The sequence below is a fragment of the Microtus oregoni genome, unplaced genomic scaffold (genome assembly GCF_018167655.1).
Source record: "Microtus oregoni isolate MIOR12 unplaced genomic scaffold, Mior012 000000F_ref0000247, whole genome shotgun sequence".
NCBI lineage: Eukaryota > Metazoa > Chordata > Mammalia > Rodentia > Cricetidae > Microtus > Microtus oregoni.
This window is the reverse complement of record NW_024543059.1, coordinates 76,487,651-76,504,540: the sequence shown is the minus strand read 5'-3', so window position 1 is coordinate 76,504,540 and position 16,890 is coordinate 76,487,651. Positions and strand designations below refer to the sequence as shown.

The 16,890-nt window shown below is 44.7% G+C and overlaps 1 protein-coding gene across 2 annotated transcripts in view; it reads right to left on the bottom strand.

Moving 5' to 3' along the window:
• Nucleotides 1–16,890, bottom strand: part of Alpk1 (alpha kinase 1) — an 89,615-nt gene that overhangs the window by 8,505 nt on the left and 64,220 nt on the right. For both annotated transcript variants that reach the window (XM_041646839.1, XM_041647545.1), the window contains 6 exons: nucleotides 11,963–12,161; nucleotides 6,093–6,152; nucleotides 4,155–4,241; nucleotides 2,449–2,525; nucleotides 1,582–1,677; nucleotides 278–382 (listed from right to left, as the gene is read on the bottom strand). In XM_041646839.1, the coding sequence (XP_041502773.1) occupies nucleotides 278–382; nucleotides 1,582–1,677; nucleotides 2,449–2,525; nucleotides 4,155–4,241; nucleotides 6,093–6,152; nucleotides 11,963–12,161 (624 nt within the window). The remainder of the gene's footprint in view (nucleotides 1–277; nucleotides 383–1,581; nucleotides 1,678–2,448; nucleotides 2,526–4,154; nucleotides 4,242–6,092; nucleotides 6,153–11,962; nucleotides 12,162–16,890) is intronic.

Sequence of the window (16,890 nt, the reverse complement as noted above, 5' to 3'; positions counted from 1 at the left end):
AGTCCAAGAGGTTTTGTCATTTAACAGGCATAGAGCAGACCCCGGGAAACACATGTTTTGAAAAGGCTCCTGGGGTGGTAGCCCTAGGAACCCTTGCTTTGGAACAAACAGCCTTATATGCTTGGACTGAAGTAACCCGGCTGCCATCAGAATCTGGTCCTTCTGACCAACAGCACTTTCCTCTTGTGGAGTCTTAGCATAATTGCCAGTGAGGAGCCATCATCTACTTCAAGGTTAGACTTTCCCCTCCCTGCTGCATTGGAAACCCCGTAATTACCACAGCTGTGAGCACAAACAGGGGCGTGTAGGCACTGAAGGCAGCTGCCAGTTTGCAGGCTTCGGCCGCTGACAGCAAATGGTGGTCAAACTCCTTGAGCAAGGCCTGTGGGGAAAGGGGATGGACAGTGAAGCAGTAGGTGCTATTTCTGAATCGGGAAGACAAAGTCCTTGACATTGCAATGCATTTCTTTCAAGATGCCCAGGGATCCCTTCTTTTCACCATGAGTCTGTCAGAACAGCGCTAAGAAACTCTAAGTGGGTCCAGAGCACCAGGTGTCCTTTCCTCTAGCTGCCTCCATCCCTATCCTGTGTTTAGAATGCACAAGCTCTACCATGTACAACATTAGACAAAGTAAATCAGACGAGCCTCTCTGGGAACTGGGGCGCAGTTCCCTGTTCATGGAAACCGCACATTTTGTATCCAGACTGATGGGTGATCTCTGTGCTGTTCTTGGCAAAGGTTTTTTTTTTTTTTATGGCTTCACACCAACAAGTATTCATCTATTCATTCTGGAAATGCATACTTGGCCCCTCCATGGGGCCAGAGACCGTTCTAGACTTGAGGAGACAGTGGCCTGTAGGAGCTCATTTTGTATTGAAGAAGTGACCAGCACACAGTTATGAAAAAGAATGGTAATTTTAGACTAAGAATACGGAGCAAATCCTCAATGCTCTGCTTTGAATAACAGAAATAACGGCTTGTGGATGTGGTTCTCAGGGTCTGTCCACCCTTTATTGTTTTGTTTTGAGACAGGTCTCTCATCAGGAGCTCACAGATTCAGCTACAATGGCTGACTAGCAAGCACCAAGGTTCTTCCTGTGTCTCCAGCATTGGGATTATAAGCACGTGTTACCATGCCTGGCTTTTATATGGGTGTTGGGGACCAAACCAACTCAGGTCCTCATCCTTATATGGAAAACGCTCTGCCAACTGAATTCTCTCCCTCTGTCGCCCCCACTGTGGTTTGGTTTTGTTTTAAAATTATTATCCTTTTATCGCCAAGTTTGCATAGTACATTTTGTAAAACACGGAAAGGAAATGTATAGTAACTGAAAGCCGCTCTCAGGCTAATCTCATTCATTCACTTGAACATTTCCACGCCCTTTGTATATTTGATTCAGTGCTAGAGGCTGGGAAGACCAAGACAAATAGGACCCATCAGAGCTGTTCCCATTAACACAGGAGGGACTGTGCACCCAGCCCCTACTCTACTGGGAAAGAAGTGGGGTTAACTAGAAGCAGCATTGACAGGCGTCCAGGGCATGCCACTCTGAACCATGCTTTTGACCAGTGACAATTACCAAGTTAACCTGTGGGTTGTTCTTAAACTTTTCATAGTCTGCTTTGCTCATGGAAACGAAGATGTCCGCCAGGATACCCAGTGATGTGGAAATGCCCTGTAAGGAAAACAAACAAATCAGACGGGCAATCTCTCATCTTGTGGCCTGCGGTCCAGGGCTCCATCCTAGGTGAACCATCTGCCTGTTATTATTCTATGACTATGACGTTGGAGATACTTTTGAATTAAACATCTCTGGGCTTGAGAGACCATCACATCCCAAGGCATAATGGTGAAATGTGGTTACTTGGAAGTTGGGCTTTACTGGGTTATCACCATTAATTTACCTAATTAATAGGCCTCAATAATTGGTATGGGAAGAGATCTTATACTACTCTCAGTCTGTGTTGCAGAAGCGGATAGGCCTCACTCACTGACACAGCTCAGGTAACGAGAGGACAGTGCCACAGAGAGAATGAGAAGACTAACAGCAAGGCAAGGGTTGGCTCGGTTTCTTAACAATGTTATCACATGCACAACTAAAAGGAGCTTTGCTCACTGGACTTGGAAAATGACTTCATACATAAGTATCATGGCCATCTCGGTTTTGCCACAGAACCAAGTGAAGCCTAATATGTGATAGGATGGACCCAGAGGAGCAGAGAGCTCAATTTAGAGTTGGATGGCTGGGAATTATTATAGAAACTTGCCATAGGCCAAGACTAACTATGACACACAAGGAAGTTCCCTAATGTTCCTGGTCCTGTGCTTGTGTAGGTAAAGAAGATGGTGCTGATAGACTTGATATGTCATGAGATTAATTGTGTTGCAAAGAGACAACTATCTGAAGACGAGCATGGAGAGGAGGCGCTGCATGTAGGCACACAACCTTTTTGTCTGGCTGAGGGAGCGTCAGATAGCCTACGACCGAGGCCCATATTAACTCTGCTGCTTCGTACCACATGCCTGAAAAACAGGGGAAGAATAGGGTTAGACCGTCAGCATCTGTGTCTTAGCGAACAGATAAATAATGAACAAGTAATCATTTATAGCTATAAATAATAAATAAATGAAGTAAACAATTAGGAAGAAGTTAGAAAGCAAGGGCATTAGGAACAGTCATTGACTTCTGTTAGGAGAACTTGGCGTAGAGAGGACTGGCACGGCAATTTGTTTCTTCCCTTTGGCTGTACATTGATAACTTTCCCACATTGCCATGGAACTGTGAGAGTCATCAAGCATTTGGTATCTATCTTCATCAGGGCTACCACTGCTGTGATGAAACGCCATGAACAAAGCAACTTAGGAGGAAAGGGTTTCTTTCGCTCACACTTCCCACAGTGCTGTTCCTATTGAAGGGAGTCAGGACAGGAGCTCAAACTGGGCAGGCACGAGGAGGCAGGAGCTGACACAGAGGCCATGGAGGGCTGCTGCTTTCTGGCTTGTTCCTCATGGCTTGCTCAGCCTGCTTTCTTACGGCACCACTGGTTCAGTGATGGCATCGTTCACAACGGGCTGGGCCTTCTTACAAAAATCACTAATTCAGAAAAGGCTTGCCTACAGCGTGATCTCATGGGGGCATTTTCTTAATGGAGGCTCCCTCCTCTCTGATGACTCTAGCTTGTATCAAGTTGATGCAAAACTAGCCAGCACAGTCTGTAACGCACACATACATAAACATATAATCTACGGTCATTTCCATTATCTGTAAGAACGATAGTTATCATCTTTTATTATAATGTCAAAGCCTTCAGTTTGCCTTTTAGTCTAATTAGGGTTTGAAAACTTTACTCAAAAAATCTGTGAGCGCTCCAAGGATTGTGTGAGTAACCACAGTTAGTGAGTAGCCACAAATCACAGCTGCAAACAAGGAATGTGTGAGAAACACAGTCAGTGAGTAGCCACAAATCATAACTGAAAATTTGGCTAACAATACAGAAAAAATGACTTTCTTTTATTAATATTCATTTTTGGTTTGCTTGCTTTTGGTTTTTGGTTTTTTGAGACAAGGTTTCTTTGGGTAGCCCCATCTGTCCCGGAACTTGCTCTGTAGACCAGGCTGACCTCAAATTCAGAGATCTGCCCGACTCTGCCTTTCAAGTGCTGGGATTAAAGGCATGTGTTTATTACTGCCTGGCTCTTATTAATATTCTTAAGCTATGGGCCTTTTTGAGACAGGGTTTCTCCGTGTAATAGTCCTGGTTGTCCTGGGACTCACTTTTGTAGACCAGGCTGGCCTCGCAGAGATTCATCTGCCTACTTCTGACTCCTGAGAGCTGGGATTAAAGGTGTGCACCACCACCACCTGGCCATTTTAAAACATGGAGTCTCACTATGTTGCCCAGGCAGGCCTCAGTCTCCTGGCTCAAGCTATCCTCCTGCCTTAGTCTACAGAGTTGACTACACAGGTGTATACAACCATGCTCAACTCAGCTCTTAATATCTTAAACGTTATTTTCTTCTCAACAGGACAACCAAGGGAAGCAGGTTGTGACAATCTTGAGCAGATATAATAAGGAAATGCCACAGTAAATTCTTTTAGCCAGCTTCTGTACATGAGCCCTGAGAGGAATGATGATTGACATCAGACAGTACCTAGCTTCTGCAGAATTTGTCCTCTGATCTGTATGCAGACCGACTGCACCAGAATTTGGTCACTTTCGTTTCTATACAGCCAGGTACCTGAAATAAAAACAAAGACATTGCCTGGAGTCGATAAGGAAAGGGCAGGGTAAAATAAACCTATTTTCAGAGATGTCTTTCTTCATGTGCATACATGATTTAGATCTGAGAGACAGCTCCAATCCCTGAACCTCTACAGGGGCCAGCTTCTATACAGTCTGCGGCTGTTTGATCAACGGGTCCTGCTCCCTAGGGCCTTCATCTGGTCTCTTGTTTCACGCACCTACCTGTACTCACGTCATCCCAACCTGGGATGCTCTTCTCTGGCCTCTTAACAGTTCATCTTCTTTTTCAGACCCCAGATTCAGTGCTATTGTCTTGAATGTTCCACAGGTTCCTGACCCCAGGTTATCTTACCCACGGTGAGACCCCACTGTCTATGGCTGCATCTTAGACTGCACGGTCAGTTCCAACCACCCAAGATTTGTTTAGATGCCGAAAGTGATGACTCCACACAGACCAAGAGAGAATTCATTGCCCATGTAATGATGCTTGCTGGGGAGATCTGGGCTGGAACTCAGGCTGGCCATTGGACTGAATGAAGGGAGTGGAGAGTGACTTTGGTTTTTTTATGTGGGCATTTGTGTGAGGCAGGTAAAATTCTAAGAAGTTGGGCTGGAGTTTGTGGATAAGTAGGCTGGGTTTTCAGTTTTGTATTAGCATATATTAATACTTCAGTGTAGGGAGTTTGTTATGACATTTCCCCACACGTATATATTGTACTGTGTACTCTGTTATTCTTTTTGTTCTGTTTTGTCAACTGGGCCAGTGGGTGGCAAAAGGAAAAGGGAGAATGGTAAATGTCAGTGGGGAAAAAAATGGACTTGAGCTCTTCAAGAAACTACACTGTTTTCTTCATAGTTCCTGTGCATGCACATATAGGTTGTGTGTGTGTGTGTTTATTGGTTTTTCTGGCGGGCATCTATAGTGTAGAAGACAGAAAATATGAGCACTGTGGTTTTGTGCTGGCGGCCACAAAGGAAAGGCATGCAGTGAACGTTTGCACCCCAACATGTCTTCCACACACATGTACACCCCACAAGCTTCAAGAACCAAGAACCAATGGATCTCAGCCCATTGAACTCCAAAGTTGACTAAAAAAACTGTGCTCAACTTTTTGGGAAACTTGCTGACTGATCTGCTCAGGACTCCCAACAACACCTCCGAAGGATTAAATGATCTGCTAGACAGCTCTTTTTTTTTTTTTTTTTTTTTTGGTTTTTCGAGACAGGATTTCTCTGTAGCTTTGGTGCCTGTCCCGGAACTAGCTCTTGTAGACCAGGCTGGCCTCCAACTCCTAGAGATCCACCTGCCTTTGCCTCCCGAGTGCTGGGATTAAAGGCGTGCGCCACCACCGCCCGGCTGCTAGACAGCTCTTAAAGCTTCATTTTATATGTTACTGAATATCAAAAAGAAAGTAACTTCAAAAATAACTTTTTATGGAAGTTGTTATACAGCAAAATGAATTTCCAAAACATTGAAAAGCATGAGGCCATAGGAACATTCCTCTGAACCAGAACCCTTATCCCCAACCCCACCCCATGATTCTGGCCCGGGCTACCACTGAGCCCTTGTTGGGGCTCACAAACTGTCCACACTAGCAGTCATTGTGAGCTAGCTGAGGTGCTCTATAATAAAGCAATGAGGCACCAAGAATCTTTTGCTTTGCGTTTGAATTTAGAGAAAACAGAAACAGAGAGCAGTAAGAAGCTCGATAGAAGCCTCTTCATTCTTCACTATAGATCCAGTCCCAGGTAGTCTCCTATAGCCAACACAGACTAAGCAGCTATAGATGAGGACCATGGCACAGGGCCTGAGAGACGCACTGCTCTAAACATGTGAGACACTTACCAGTTGCTCCGTTGTTGCTTATCAGGCTGCTCAGGATGTACTCTGCCTTCAGCAGTTTCCCTGAGAAGAAGCAAGCAGACACCAATGAGTGGGTTCCAGACATCCACATATTTAATGATGGTTTCTGCTCTAGGATTGATGTGTTGTAACAGGGACCATGTCCCCTCTGGAAATACTCAGATCTAACATTTAAATCAACAACTACATCAAATATAAAACTGAAAAAAAATTATATATTTCCATAATTGGTAAACCTGGAAGTTATATAGTATCTGAAGGGGCAATTAGATTTACACACACACACACACACACACACACACACACACACACACAGTTTATGGATACAGAAAAAGCAGGATAGCAGAGGCAAACACCAGCAAAACGTGCTTGTCTTCTCTCTGAGAAAGCTGTACCACAACAGATTACAGATGCCCAAGAACAGGGACAATTTACACAACAGTTCCTCATCTATGCCTAGGGATTTGTGGTTATCTTTTTTTTTTTCAAATATTTTGTTTATTTTGTTTGCTAATACATGGAAGGGACATTATGCTGTGGGATAATATTCTTGTACACTGTAAAGATTTGTCACTCATATTGGTTTAATAAAACACTGATTGGTCAATAGCCAGGCAGGAAGTATAGGTGGGGCAACCAGATTCGGAGAATTCTGGGAAGAGGAAAGGCAGACAGTGAGTCACAAGCCAGATGCAGAGGAAGCAAGATGAGAATGCCTCACTGAGAAAGGGTACCAAGCCACGTGGCTAACCGTAGACAAGAATTATGGGTTAATTTAAGTTGTAAGAGCTAGTTAATAACAAACCTGAGCTAATAGGCCAAACAGTTTATAAGTAATAGAAGCTTCTCTGTGTTTTTCTGAGACTGGCTGAGAAACTTAAGTCTACAACCTTATCTATGGGTTGTTGTTTTTCATAAACAGGAAACTCAACCACTTGCCTTTTAATTGCCTCCTCTTCCAATTGACTCGAAACCCTGCATAATCAGGACTTTTCTACCTCTTTGTGCCCATGTTTGAGTTCTCTCTTCTCCCTCTCATCCTACTCTGTCACAGTTGCTTCCTGTTTTCCTGTGATTTCTTGGCCTAGCTTTCACATCACCATTATCACATGTCATAATTATTTTGGCCTGGAATGCCATTATTCCAAACGTTTCCAAGACTTGCTCCCCCTCCTTCTCCTTCTTTCACTCTTCACTAAATTGTTATTGTCATGGGGTTGGGGATGACTTAGTGGCTGAAAACAGTTGCTGCTCTTGTAGATTTCAGGTCCCAGCACCCATGCTGAGTAGCTCACAGTCTCTTGTAATTCCAGCTTCAGGGAGTTCTGATATCCAATGCTGGGCCCATGGGCATCTGTATTCATACGCATACACATAAGTTTAGGAAATAAAACAAAAACCTCTAAAAATGTCATTGTCTCCTAGGGCTTTCCCTAATGACACAGATCGGTTGTGTCAGATTTCCTTTCCAAATGACCTGTTTCGGCAATGACACACGTTCTAATAGACACTGCACACCTTGTCTAGTTTGTGCACCAAGAGGCTCATCTATGTTTAATTTTGCTTTAGAGAAATAATCTTCCAAAATGTCTGTTTTGCCTACACTTTTAAATGATAGTTTTGCTGGTTATAAAATTCTAGGTAGGTTCAAATTATTTTGTCTCAGATTTGTTTTTATTCCACTGCTTTCTGGGATATTTCTTCTTTTTATCTAGACTGGTTTTTTTAATATTTTTATTTCTTTGTTTGTTTTGATATTTTTTTTGAGACCAGATTTCACTATGTAGCCCTGGATGGCCTGGATCTCTGCATATACCTCAGGCTGGCTTCAAACTCAGAGATTTGTTCATTTCTGCCTCCTGAGAGTTGGGATTAAAGGTGTATGTCACCATGCTTGCCAAAGATTTATTTTATTTCTCATTATGTTGAATGTGTGTTTAGGGGTCTGGGATAGGGATGGACAGGGTATATACAGGTAAGTGCAAGTGCCCACAAAGGCCAAAGGAGGGCATCAGATCCCCTGAAGCTGGAATTATAGGCAGTTGTGAGCCACCTAACATGGGTGTGGGAACGGAACCCAGGTCCTCTGCAAGAGCACTATGTAGTTTTAACAAATGAATCATCCCTCCTTATCTAACGATTTTAGTCAGGTCTAATTATATTTTCTATGTTAATGATTTGTCTTTTCTTCTTCTTTCCTTTAATATTTATTTTTAGTAGTTTTGCCACACTGGGTCCAGGAAGGGCGTAGGATTGCTTTACTCTTTCACTATAAAGATGTGTTTCGTCTCACTTCTGGATCTCCTCAGTTCTGGAACTCCTGCTATGCTTGTGTGTGTATGTGTGTGTGTATGTGTGTGTGTGTGTGTGTATGTGTGTGTGTGTGTACATGCACATTTTTTTCTCTTTTAGCTTTCAGAGTTCTTCACATTTCCATCCCTCTTGTTTATTCTCAGTATGCTCTTTAAATTCAATGGTCAGTTCTTTGTCTTTCCCTCCTGCCTTTAGCGCTGTGCAGGAATATAGGTCAAGAGGTCAGGGCTGGAACACCTGGGGAGCCTGCCCTAGGAAATGCACCTTGGTTTCCAGGCTGTTACCAGTTACATAGTGAGGGGCACAGGGGGCACATGGTGTTAGCTGGTTCCTGGCTCCCCCAGTAAGCAGCATTGGCCCCAGATCTTCAGTAGCAGAACTCATGCTTCTTCACATTCCCAGGATGCCGCGGACTCGTGGGAGGCAGGCAGCACTGCCCAGGGGACACCATTCACTCTGTCTTTTTTATTACATGCTTGGGTCTTTTTATGAATGGATTGAAGGGTGACTAAATGAAAAACAGAGTGAGCACTTAGAAACCACTGCTATTGCTTGTCCAATAATTTCATAAAATTTGAAACTTGTTTATTTTTCTTAAATATTTTCCCCTTTCCTTCATTTTCCTAGCCAGTTACTTTCTTGCCATGTCCTCAATGACAGTTTTTAGCAGTTGGGCATCCTTCTCAGCTATGACATGCCAGAAGCTCAGTGCACCCATGGGAAGAGCTCTGGGTATACCCCGTCTCTACATTAGTGGTTCTCAATTTTCCCAGTGCTGTGAGCCTTTGATACAGTTCCTCATGTCATGGTGACCCCAAGCACTAAATTATTTTCATTGCTACTTCATAGCTGTAATTTTGCCACTGTTATGAATCGTAATGTACATATCTGATATGTAGGATATCTGATATGCGACCCCCGTGGTTGAATAAGCTTCCTTGAAACTTCTTCACTGTGGCTGGGGGGAGCCACGGTGTCTCCTTTCACAGCCTGTGCAAAGCCTTAAGAATTCTGTCTTCTAATCTACATGGGGAGTTGAAAAAGACAAGATCTCCTGAGTAAATTGGGAGCATGGGGACCTTGGGAGAGCGTTGAAGGGGAGGGGAGCAGATAAAAATGTAGAGCTCAATAAAATAAATAAAAAAATAATTAAATATTAAAAATAGAATTCTATCTTTCTGCATTCATTTTTAATCATGTGACTCAGTGTAGAGAGCCACACCTGATGGCAATGTAGAGAGCTGCGTGGAGCCGCACCTGATGGTACTGGCTCCTGCCCTCCGTGATCCCGAAAGTGAGTGCTTTCTATGATAATCAGCTCTGATTATGGCTAAGACCTGACTTATGCTATCATCACGCAATGATTGTCAGCTACTTGCATATGCGTGGACCTATGGGCAGTGCCCACTTGGCAATCTGGGGTTGGTAGCCCATGCCTACTTAAGGGCTGGGAGAGGTTTGCCCAGAGAGAGAGAGAGAGAAGGAGAAGGAGAAAGATTGCTGTGAATAAAGTCCTGAATAAAACTGCTGCAAGAAGAGCTCCGGGTGTTGCGGCTTCCTTGCTGGTTGAGGTGGGCGTGACAACCCAGGGTCCTGTGTTTGGTGTCTGCACAGAGATTCAAACCCCTGTCCCTTCCCTTAGGACTATATCCAATATGAACACCCCGGGATATGTGTTGTGAGCAGGAGTTCCATGCTCTGGCTCTGAGCAGCCACTGTGTCAGTCACAGGCTCTTGCAAGCCTTCACTTCACCGTATCCACATGTTCCTAATGAGTGAAGGTTCTGTATCGGCTCAGTCCTCCATCTGTACGGAACAGGAAGTCTATGCCTTTCTCTGCCACTGTGGCTTGGAATGCTTGCCTCTGGATTCAGAGTGAGCTGATCAGCAGGTTCATGGGGTCTTCTCTTGTCTCCCTGACACCTGCTATTTTGATATCTGCGACACATTTTGGGTGGAAACCAGCAAGGACTTGATTGAGGGGGATTTCAGTTACACTACTGTCTTCTCGCCTTTTCATTGTCTTCCCTTGCCCTGTTTGATGAGTACAGTCCCCCATTCTCTACCCAGGGCTTCCTTCACATGGTCAACTCTAAATGCTCCGCACCCACATATATACCCATTGTATTTGAATGCTAGGTAGGTGTACAGATGTTTTAGTGTAGTGTACAAGAGCCAATCCTGAGGCTGTGTGTATTAGCAGCACTCGTAGCAACGCCTTTGAGCAAAAGACGAGCTCACAGTTGAGAAATAAGAGCCAGGTCTTTTATTTTAGATTCAGGTGAGTCAAGGAATAGACTTCCCATGATGACATTAAGGCTTCGGAAGGAGAAAAACTCTCTACCACCTATGTTATAGGTACAAGGGCAACAATGAAAAAGCAAGGCAAAGGAATGTAGCTCAGTGGTAGAGCACTTAACTAGCAAACATGAGGCCATGGGTTCTATCCCCCCACGAGGCAAAATGTTCAGCTTTCTCTAGAGTTATTCAGGAAAAGTCAAGAGTAAGTCACAGGCACCATTTACAGTTAGAAGAGTTTGCCAGAGTGGACTTGGGCTTTTGTGGTGCTTGGGCTGGATCTAGGCCTTCCCATATGCCCAGCAAGTCACTCTACTTGCAGTGGTATTTCAGCCCTGACTGGGTTTTTGAAAAGGCAATCTCTACAAGCCCTTTCTCTCTCATGCTATTTTATCTGTCCCTTCTGCGTTAAACAATCGTTCCATTTAGTATAGTTTCTGCAGTTCCCTTTCAAAAGAAATGAAGTAAAGAGACGTCCACCTCGTACAGACCAGAGTTACCAAAATAACAGAAATAGTTGAAATCAAGCAAAAAAAAAAGGGGGGGGGGTTGGGCTGGTTGTCTAGAGAGGGGAGATTTGATTTCTGTTCCCATACTTTCGCTCCACGTTTCTAAATTTACAGATTATGAGTAATTAAGATAACTCTAGACCTGTGTGGGAGCGGGCTGTGGTGTCCCCCACTCACCCAGCCCCCACCTCAGCCCCGCTCCCCTGCTCCGTAAGTTGGCCTGTCAGCCTCAGTTTTCATTTCATTCAAAGTGACAGGGAGAAAAAAAGATACTTTCAGCCCTAATCAGGTACTGTACCGGTGTTCTCAATGATGAAAACCCTCAAATTGCTTCAGTGGGCTGTCAGCTCCATTGTCGGCTTAGTCAAGTGGCCCTACAGAAAGGAGACAGGAGAGCTAGGAGAAAAGAGTCGATTTCTAATCAGCTTTTTAAAGGCCCTTGGTCAGAAGTACAGCAATTCAGATGCCCCTGTTTGAAAGCAGCGGGACAGATTTGTTAGCAGACAAAGGCTCCAATTAGTATTTTCCACACCCTTTCACAATTTTCTCTCCTGCTTTTGGCTCTGAAACCCTTTACGCCAGGCCTTTGTGCCTGCCGAGAGGCGGGTGCAGGGGCAGCGCGGGCTGGGGCAGCCGAGGTGGCACCCGCCGGTGCCCGCCAGCGCCCGTAGAGGTCAAGTAGCTGGGAGCAAGCGGGCTGGGGACCAGCCGGCGCCAAGGGATGGAGCCCACCTGAGTTGACGGAGACCCGGGCTTGGCGGATGACCACCTGCGGGGCGATGGGCGTCGCGGGCTGCAACTTATGCAGGCCTTTGGCGACCTGCAGGAGTTTTCCTGAGACGTCGAGTCCATACAGGAACCGGTCCATCAAAAAGACAATAGCGGCGGCAGCATCGCAGTCCCGGACAAGGATGGAGGCTCGCAAGGCCGCCTGCAGAAGCAGCCACAGGACACAATGAACCACACAACACCGCAGCCCCCCAAAGAAAGCCGCCCTGAACCGAGCCTAGTCATCTAGGTACTTTTAATTAAAACAACAGCCAAGCTTGTAGCTAGTGGGAGAAGTATACTTTAGTAAGCGATAAAATCATAAGAAGGAAAAAGTAATTAAGGAAAAGTTCACTTCTGTTGATAAAATAGTATTGTCTTCATTGCATTTCCCCTCCAAAGTCTAAAACCATGCCGGTGGAAAGTACACATTTCTTATCAAATTAAAACACCACAAACGTGGACACAGACTAGTGTGCCGTTTCCCCACTCCGTTCTTGTTTTCTTTCCACTTTTCCCTCCCTCTGTCTCCTCTGGTGCCTGTCCTCTCTGAAAATGATTTAGGTAAACTCCGTCTGAACAGGTGCATCCCCTTCTATGTGTACATAGACATTGGTTCTTGGTCTTGCGTGGCATCTTTCCTTCTCTTTCTGTCTGTCATTAATGAGATCACACTAGGCACACTGCTCTTGGCCTTCTTCGTTTAGGCATCATCCTATCAGGGAGAATTTCTCTCTCCTCTCTCTCTCTCTCTCTCTCTCTCTCTCTCTCTCTCTCCCTCCCTCTCTCTCACACACACACACACAGAAAATTGAGAATTTCATATAGGCATACGATGTGGCTTCATCAAATCCACTCCCCTTTGCCTCCTCAGTTTCTCCTGTTCCCCACTCTTCATTCATGTGTTCTTCCTTTTAAGCCACTGAGTCCACTTAATGCGTATGGGTGCAGGACAATTCAATTAGGGACTGCATCCCTAAAGAAAACGTAATCTCAAACTGGGCAGTGGTGGCGCACGCCTATAATCCCAGCACTTGGGAGGCAGAGGCAGGCGGATCTCAGTGAGTTCAAGGCCAGCCTGGTCTACAGAGCGAGTTCTAGGACAGCCAAGACTGTTACAGAGAGAAACCTTGTCTCAGGGGGAAAAGAAAAGTAAAAAGCAAGCTCAATCTCTCCACCCCACTGCCATCCATCATCAATAAAGAGCTCCTCAGCTAGGGCCGTAACTTCATGATTCACTTCCTCAGCCATGCTGGGGTTATGACAAGCCTGACCACGAGCAGGTCTTATATATGTAGCTAGAGCTGCTGGGAGCTCATATATGCAGCAACATTGCCATGGCCAGCAAATACTGTATCACTGCAGATGTCCCCTGGCTCTGGCTCTTAACAACCTTTCTTCCTCCTCCTGAAATGATCCCTGAGCCTTAGTGGCAGCTGTCCCATTTTGGGCTGAGCACATTGGCCTGGCATTCATTTCAACTGCCCTTCACGGCAGAAAAAAGCCCTCCTAATGGAGACAGAATGATCTAACACTGGCTGGTCTGTGGCAGGAGCTGGTTCAACAGGAACAGTGTCAGGGCAGACTATGCACGTATGTTTAACATCAGCTGGCTTCAATTCCTGATCTTCCCTCCTGCTTCAGCTTCTAAGTGTTTTGATTACTGACACGTACCACCACATCCACCCCTATTACATATATTTAATTAGAAAACAGTATATTAGATTAAAATTTAAATTTGATTTTATTATCCTGTTAATATAATCATATATATATATATATATATATTTACAAACAAAGGGGGAAAAAGTAACGTGAGTGAGAAGTGAAAACAGGATCTAGGGCTCAGTTGGGAGAATGGTTGCTTCGCATAGCTTGAAGCCCTGGATTTGATCCCCAGCAATGAGTAAACCAGATGTGGTAGCCAGTGTTCAATGTCATCCTGGCCTATGTGGTGAACTAGAGGCCAACCTGGGCTAGAGACTCTTTCTTAAACAAAAGAAACAAGGAAGGAAAGAGAAGTAAAAATAAACAGGGTAAATTTCTATGGAAAACACAGTCATCTTTGTTGTTAGGGAGTTGATTATAGGGAAGCCAGTGATCTCATGGCCGCACGACTCTGTAAGTGAACATAGCACTTAATACTTGTTCATATTCTGAACTGAACCCACCTGAGTCTTTTCTAGGTCCCTTTGCTCCCAGATGAAGATGGGGAGGCACTGTAAGGGATCTCTACTCTCAGTGGGCTTCACACTCAGCACTTAGCCCTGCTTTCTTCACAACACCATCCTAAGTCTTAACCCTTGACATACCAAGCTAGACTTCAGCCACAGCAGCACTCCCAGCATTCTGTGACTGATTCTCCCAGTGGCCACAGCCAAGCACCCCCCACCCTGCCTCCCAAGGCCGATTCTGTTATTAATCCCACTTACAGGAGGGAAACCTGGAGGCTCAAAGAGGTTAAGTTGACATCACCTGGGCCTAGGAGCTGAGTAGGCGTGAGTGCGGGAGAGCCAGGTGCAGATGGACCAAGCTCCCGCCTCTTAGGCTCACTCTACCTTAAGAAAGCCAGAGGAGTCTGGCGTGTCAATTGTAGCGATGCTTCATTTGTATTTTAATCAATAAAACTTGCCTGAAGATCAGAGAGTAAAACAGCTGCGCTGGTCAGTCTTACAGAACAGGCAGTAGTGACGCATACCTTTAATCCCAGTAAACCACATTAGTTTGTCCTAGAAACCAGGTGGTAGTGGTGTACACCTTTAATCCCAGCCCTAGAGAGGAATGTAATTCGGGATGAGACAGCTCTCAAAGATGGTCTCATTCTGAGGATTCCTGGAGGCAGGATCGCCATTTCAGACATTTCAGGCAGCTGTTTTGCTTTTCTGACCTTCAGGTTGAACCCCAATATCTGTCTCTGAGTTTTTATTAATTGTGCTTCAGCCAATTACTTGATAACTATGCTCACCAGCACCAGAGATGGAGCCAGTATTGCTGTAGTTGCTGATCTAAGTAGGGTGTAGGGTGTAACATCACACTGAAAGAGTTCAATCAGAATTTAAAGAGTGGCGCATCCCTGAAAAATCTTGGTAGCTGTTACAGATGTTAGCAAGAAAAAGAACCAGCTCTGGCTGGGCGGTGGTGCTGCACGCCTTTAATCCCAGCATTCGGAGGCAGAGGCAAGTGGGTCTCTGTTACTTTGAGGCCCGCCTGGTCTACAGAGTGGATTCTAGGACAGCCAGAACTGTTTCATAAAACAGAAACAAACAGATAAACAATAAGGACCAGCTCTTTTGGTCAAGGAAGTCTAAAACATGTAGTCAGTGGACATGAGCTAAGGACAGTTTTCTGTAATGAAAACTCGGGGAGCAAGGCACGTGGAGCCTGCGCACTAGCTGTAAGGAGCAAGGGCGTAAAAGCACAAGCTGGGGGAGCACGCCATAGCTGGGAACAGGACCCCGTGTTTCTGGATTAGTTGGGCGATGAGTAAGGTATAGTGTCACCTAGCAGTGGTGACGTGATTTGAATTAGGTTTTAAAGAACATTAAAAAAAATACAGAATGGCTTTTTGTTCCTTCCTCCTCTGCTCTTCTTTCTGTCTATCCTCCTCCAATCCTTTATTTCTTAATATTTATTTATTTATTTATTTATTTATTGCATCCTCCAGTCCTTTTCTTTAGATTTAGGGCATACCAGGGATGCAGAGATGGTACAGCAGTTAAGAGCATGTATTGCTCATGCAGAGGACTCAGGTTGGGTTCCCAGGACCCATGTTAGGCAGTTCACAATTGCCCTTAGCTCCAGTTCCAGGAGAGATCCAGTTCCTTCCCAGCCCCCGATACACACACACACACACACACACACACACACACACACACACTGTAACAAATAATAAAAATAAATCTTTACATTTAGGACTTCTCAGAATTTCTCTCTTGTCAAAACTAAGAGGCAGTCTTGGTGAGAGAAAATGCTCTCTGCTTTGGACCCCTTCACAGAGAAGGCTCTGCAGGGTTTCAGCACTGCTGTGGTCCACACCCTGGACCCCCGACCCCCATCCCTACCCAAAGCTTACATGGCAAAGGTTTGGTTTTTAGGTGAGATGCTGGAAAGTGCTAAAACAATTTTTGGTGGTAGGGCTCAGCGGGAGGTCCTCAAGACAGTGACATCGGAGGTGTGCCCTGACTATGGGACCCATTCTAGTCTTCTTTTCTCTTCTGGCCATGGTGGAGCAATTGTCCGTAGCCATTGCTACTGAGTATGCCCACCAGAAAGACTCCTAAGCAACAGATCTGATGGACTGTGGAACAGAACTTTCAAAACCGAGAAGCAAAACAACTCTCCTATTTGTGAGATAGTTTTCTGCTACTTCCTTAGCGTGATGGAAAGCTGACTAAACAATCTGCATATTTCTAAGTAAACTAGGCTAAACGTTTACTTCTCATCCACGCTGAGCATCAGCTATGGTATTTATTTACATGGCTTCATTTCTGGTTTATATTTTGCTTTCCGTCTAAAGATCTATACAGCACTGCACAGAAAATAACATTTATCCATAGAACATGTCATTCATATATGTACATATATGTAATATATATATATATTTATGTACATAGGCATTCATGGATCAGGCAGTGCCTTCCAACGGCAGCACGACTACTCTACTCTTTCAAAGTGATGGCTTCTTGTCTCATTAACCATCAGATCATTTATTCATATGGAGATGATAATCCCTAGTTATATTATCTTGCTATCTTGAGTCTTCGTTGTTCTTACTGTGATGGAAATGTCAGTCCTTAGTAGAGAAAATCGCTACCTTTATCTCTCCTCCTCTTCCTTTTTATCAGCTAACAGACACCTCGCCTTGTCTTACTGTTTCCTTCCCTATTACAGGA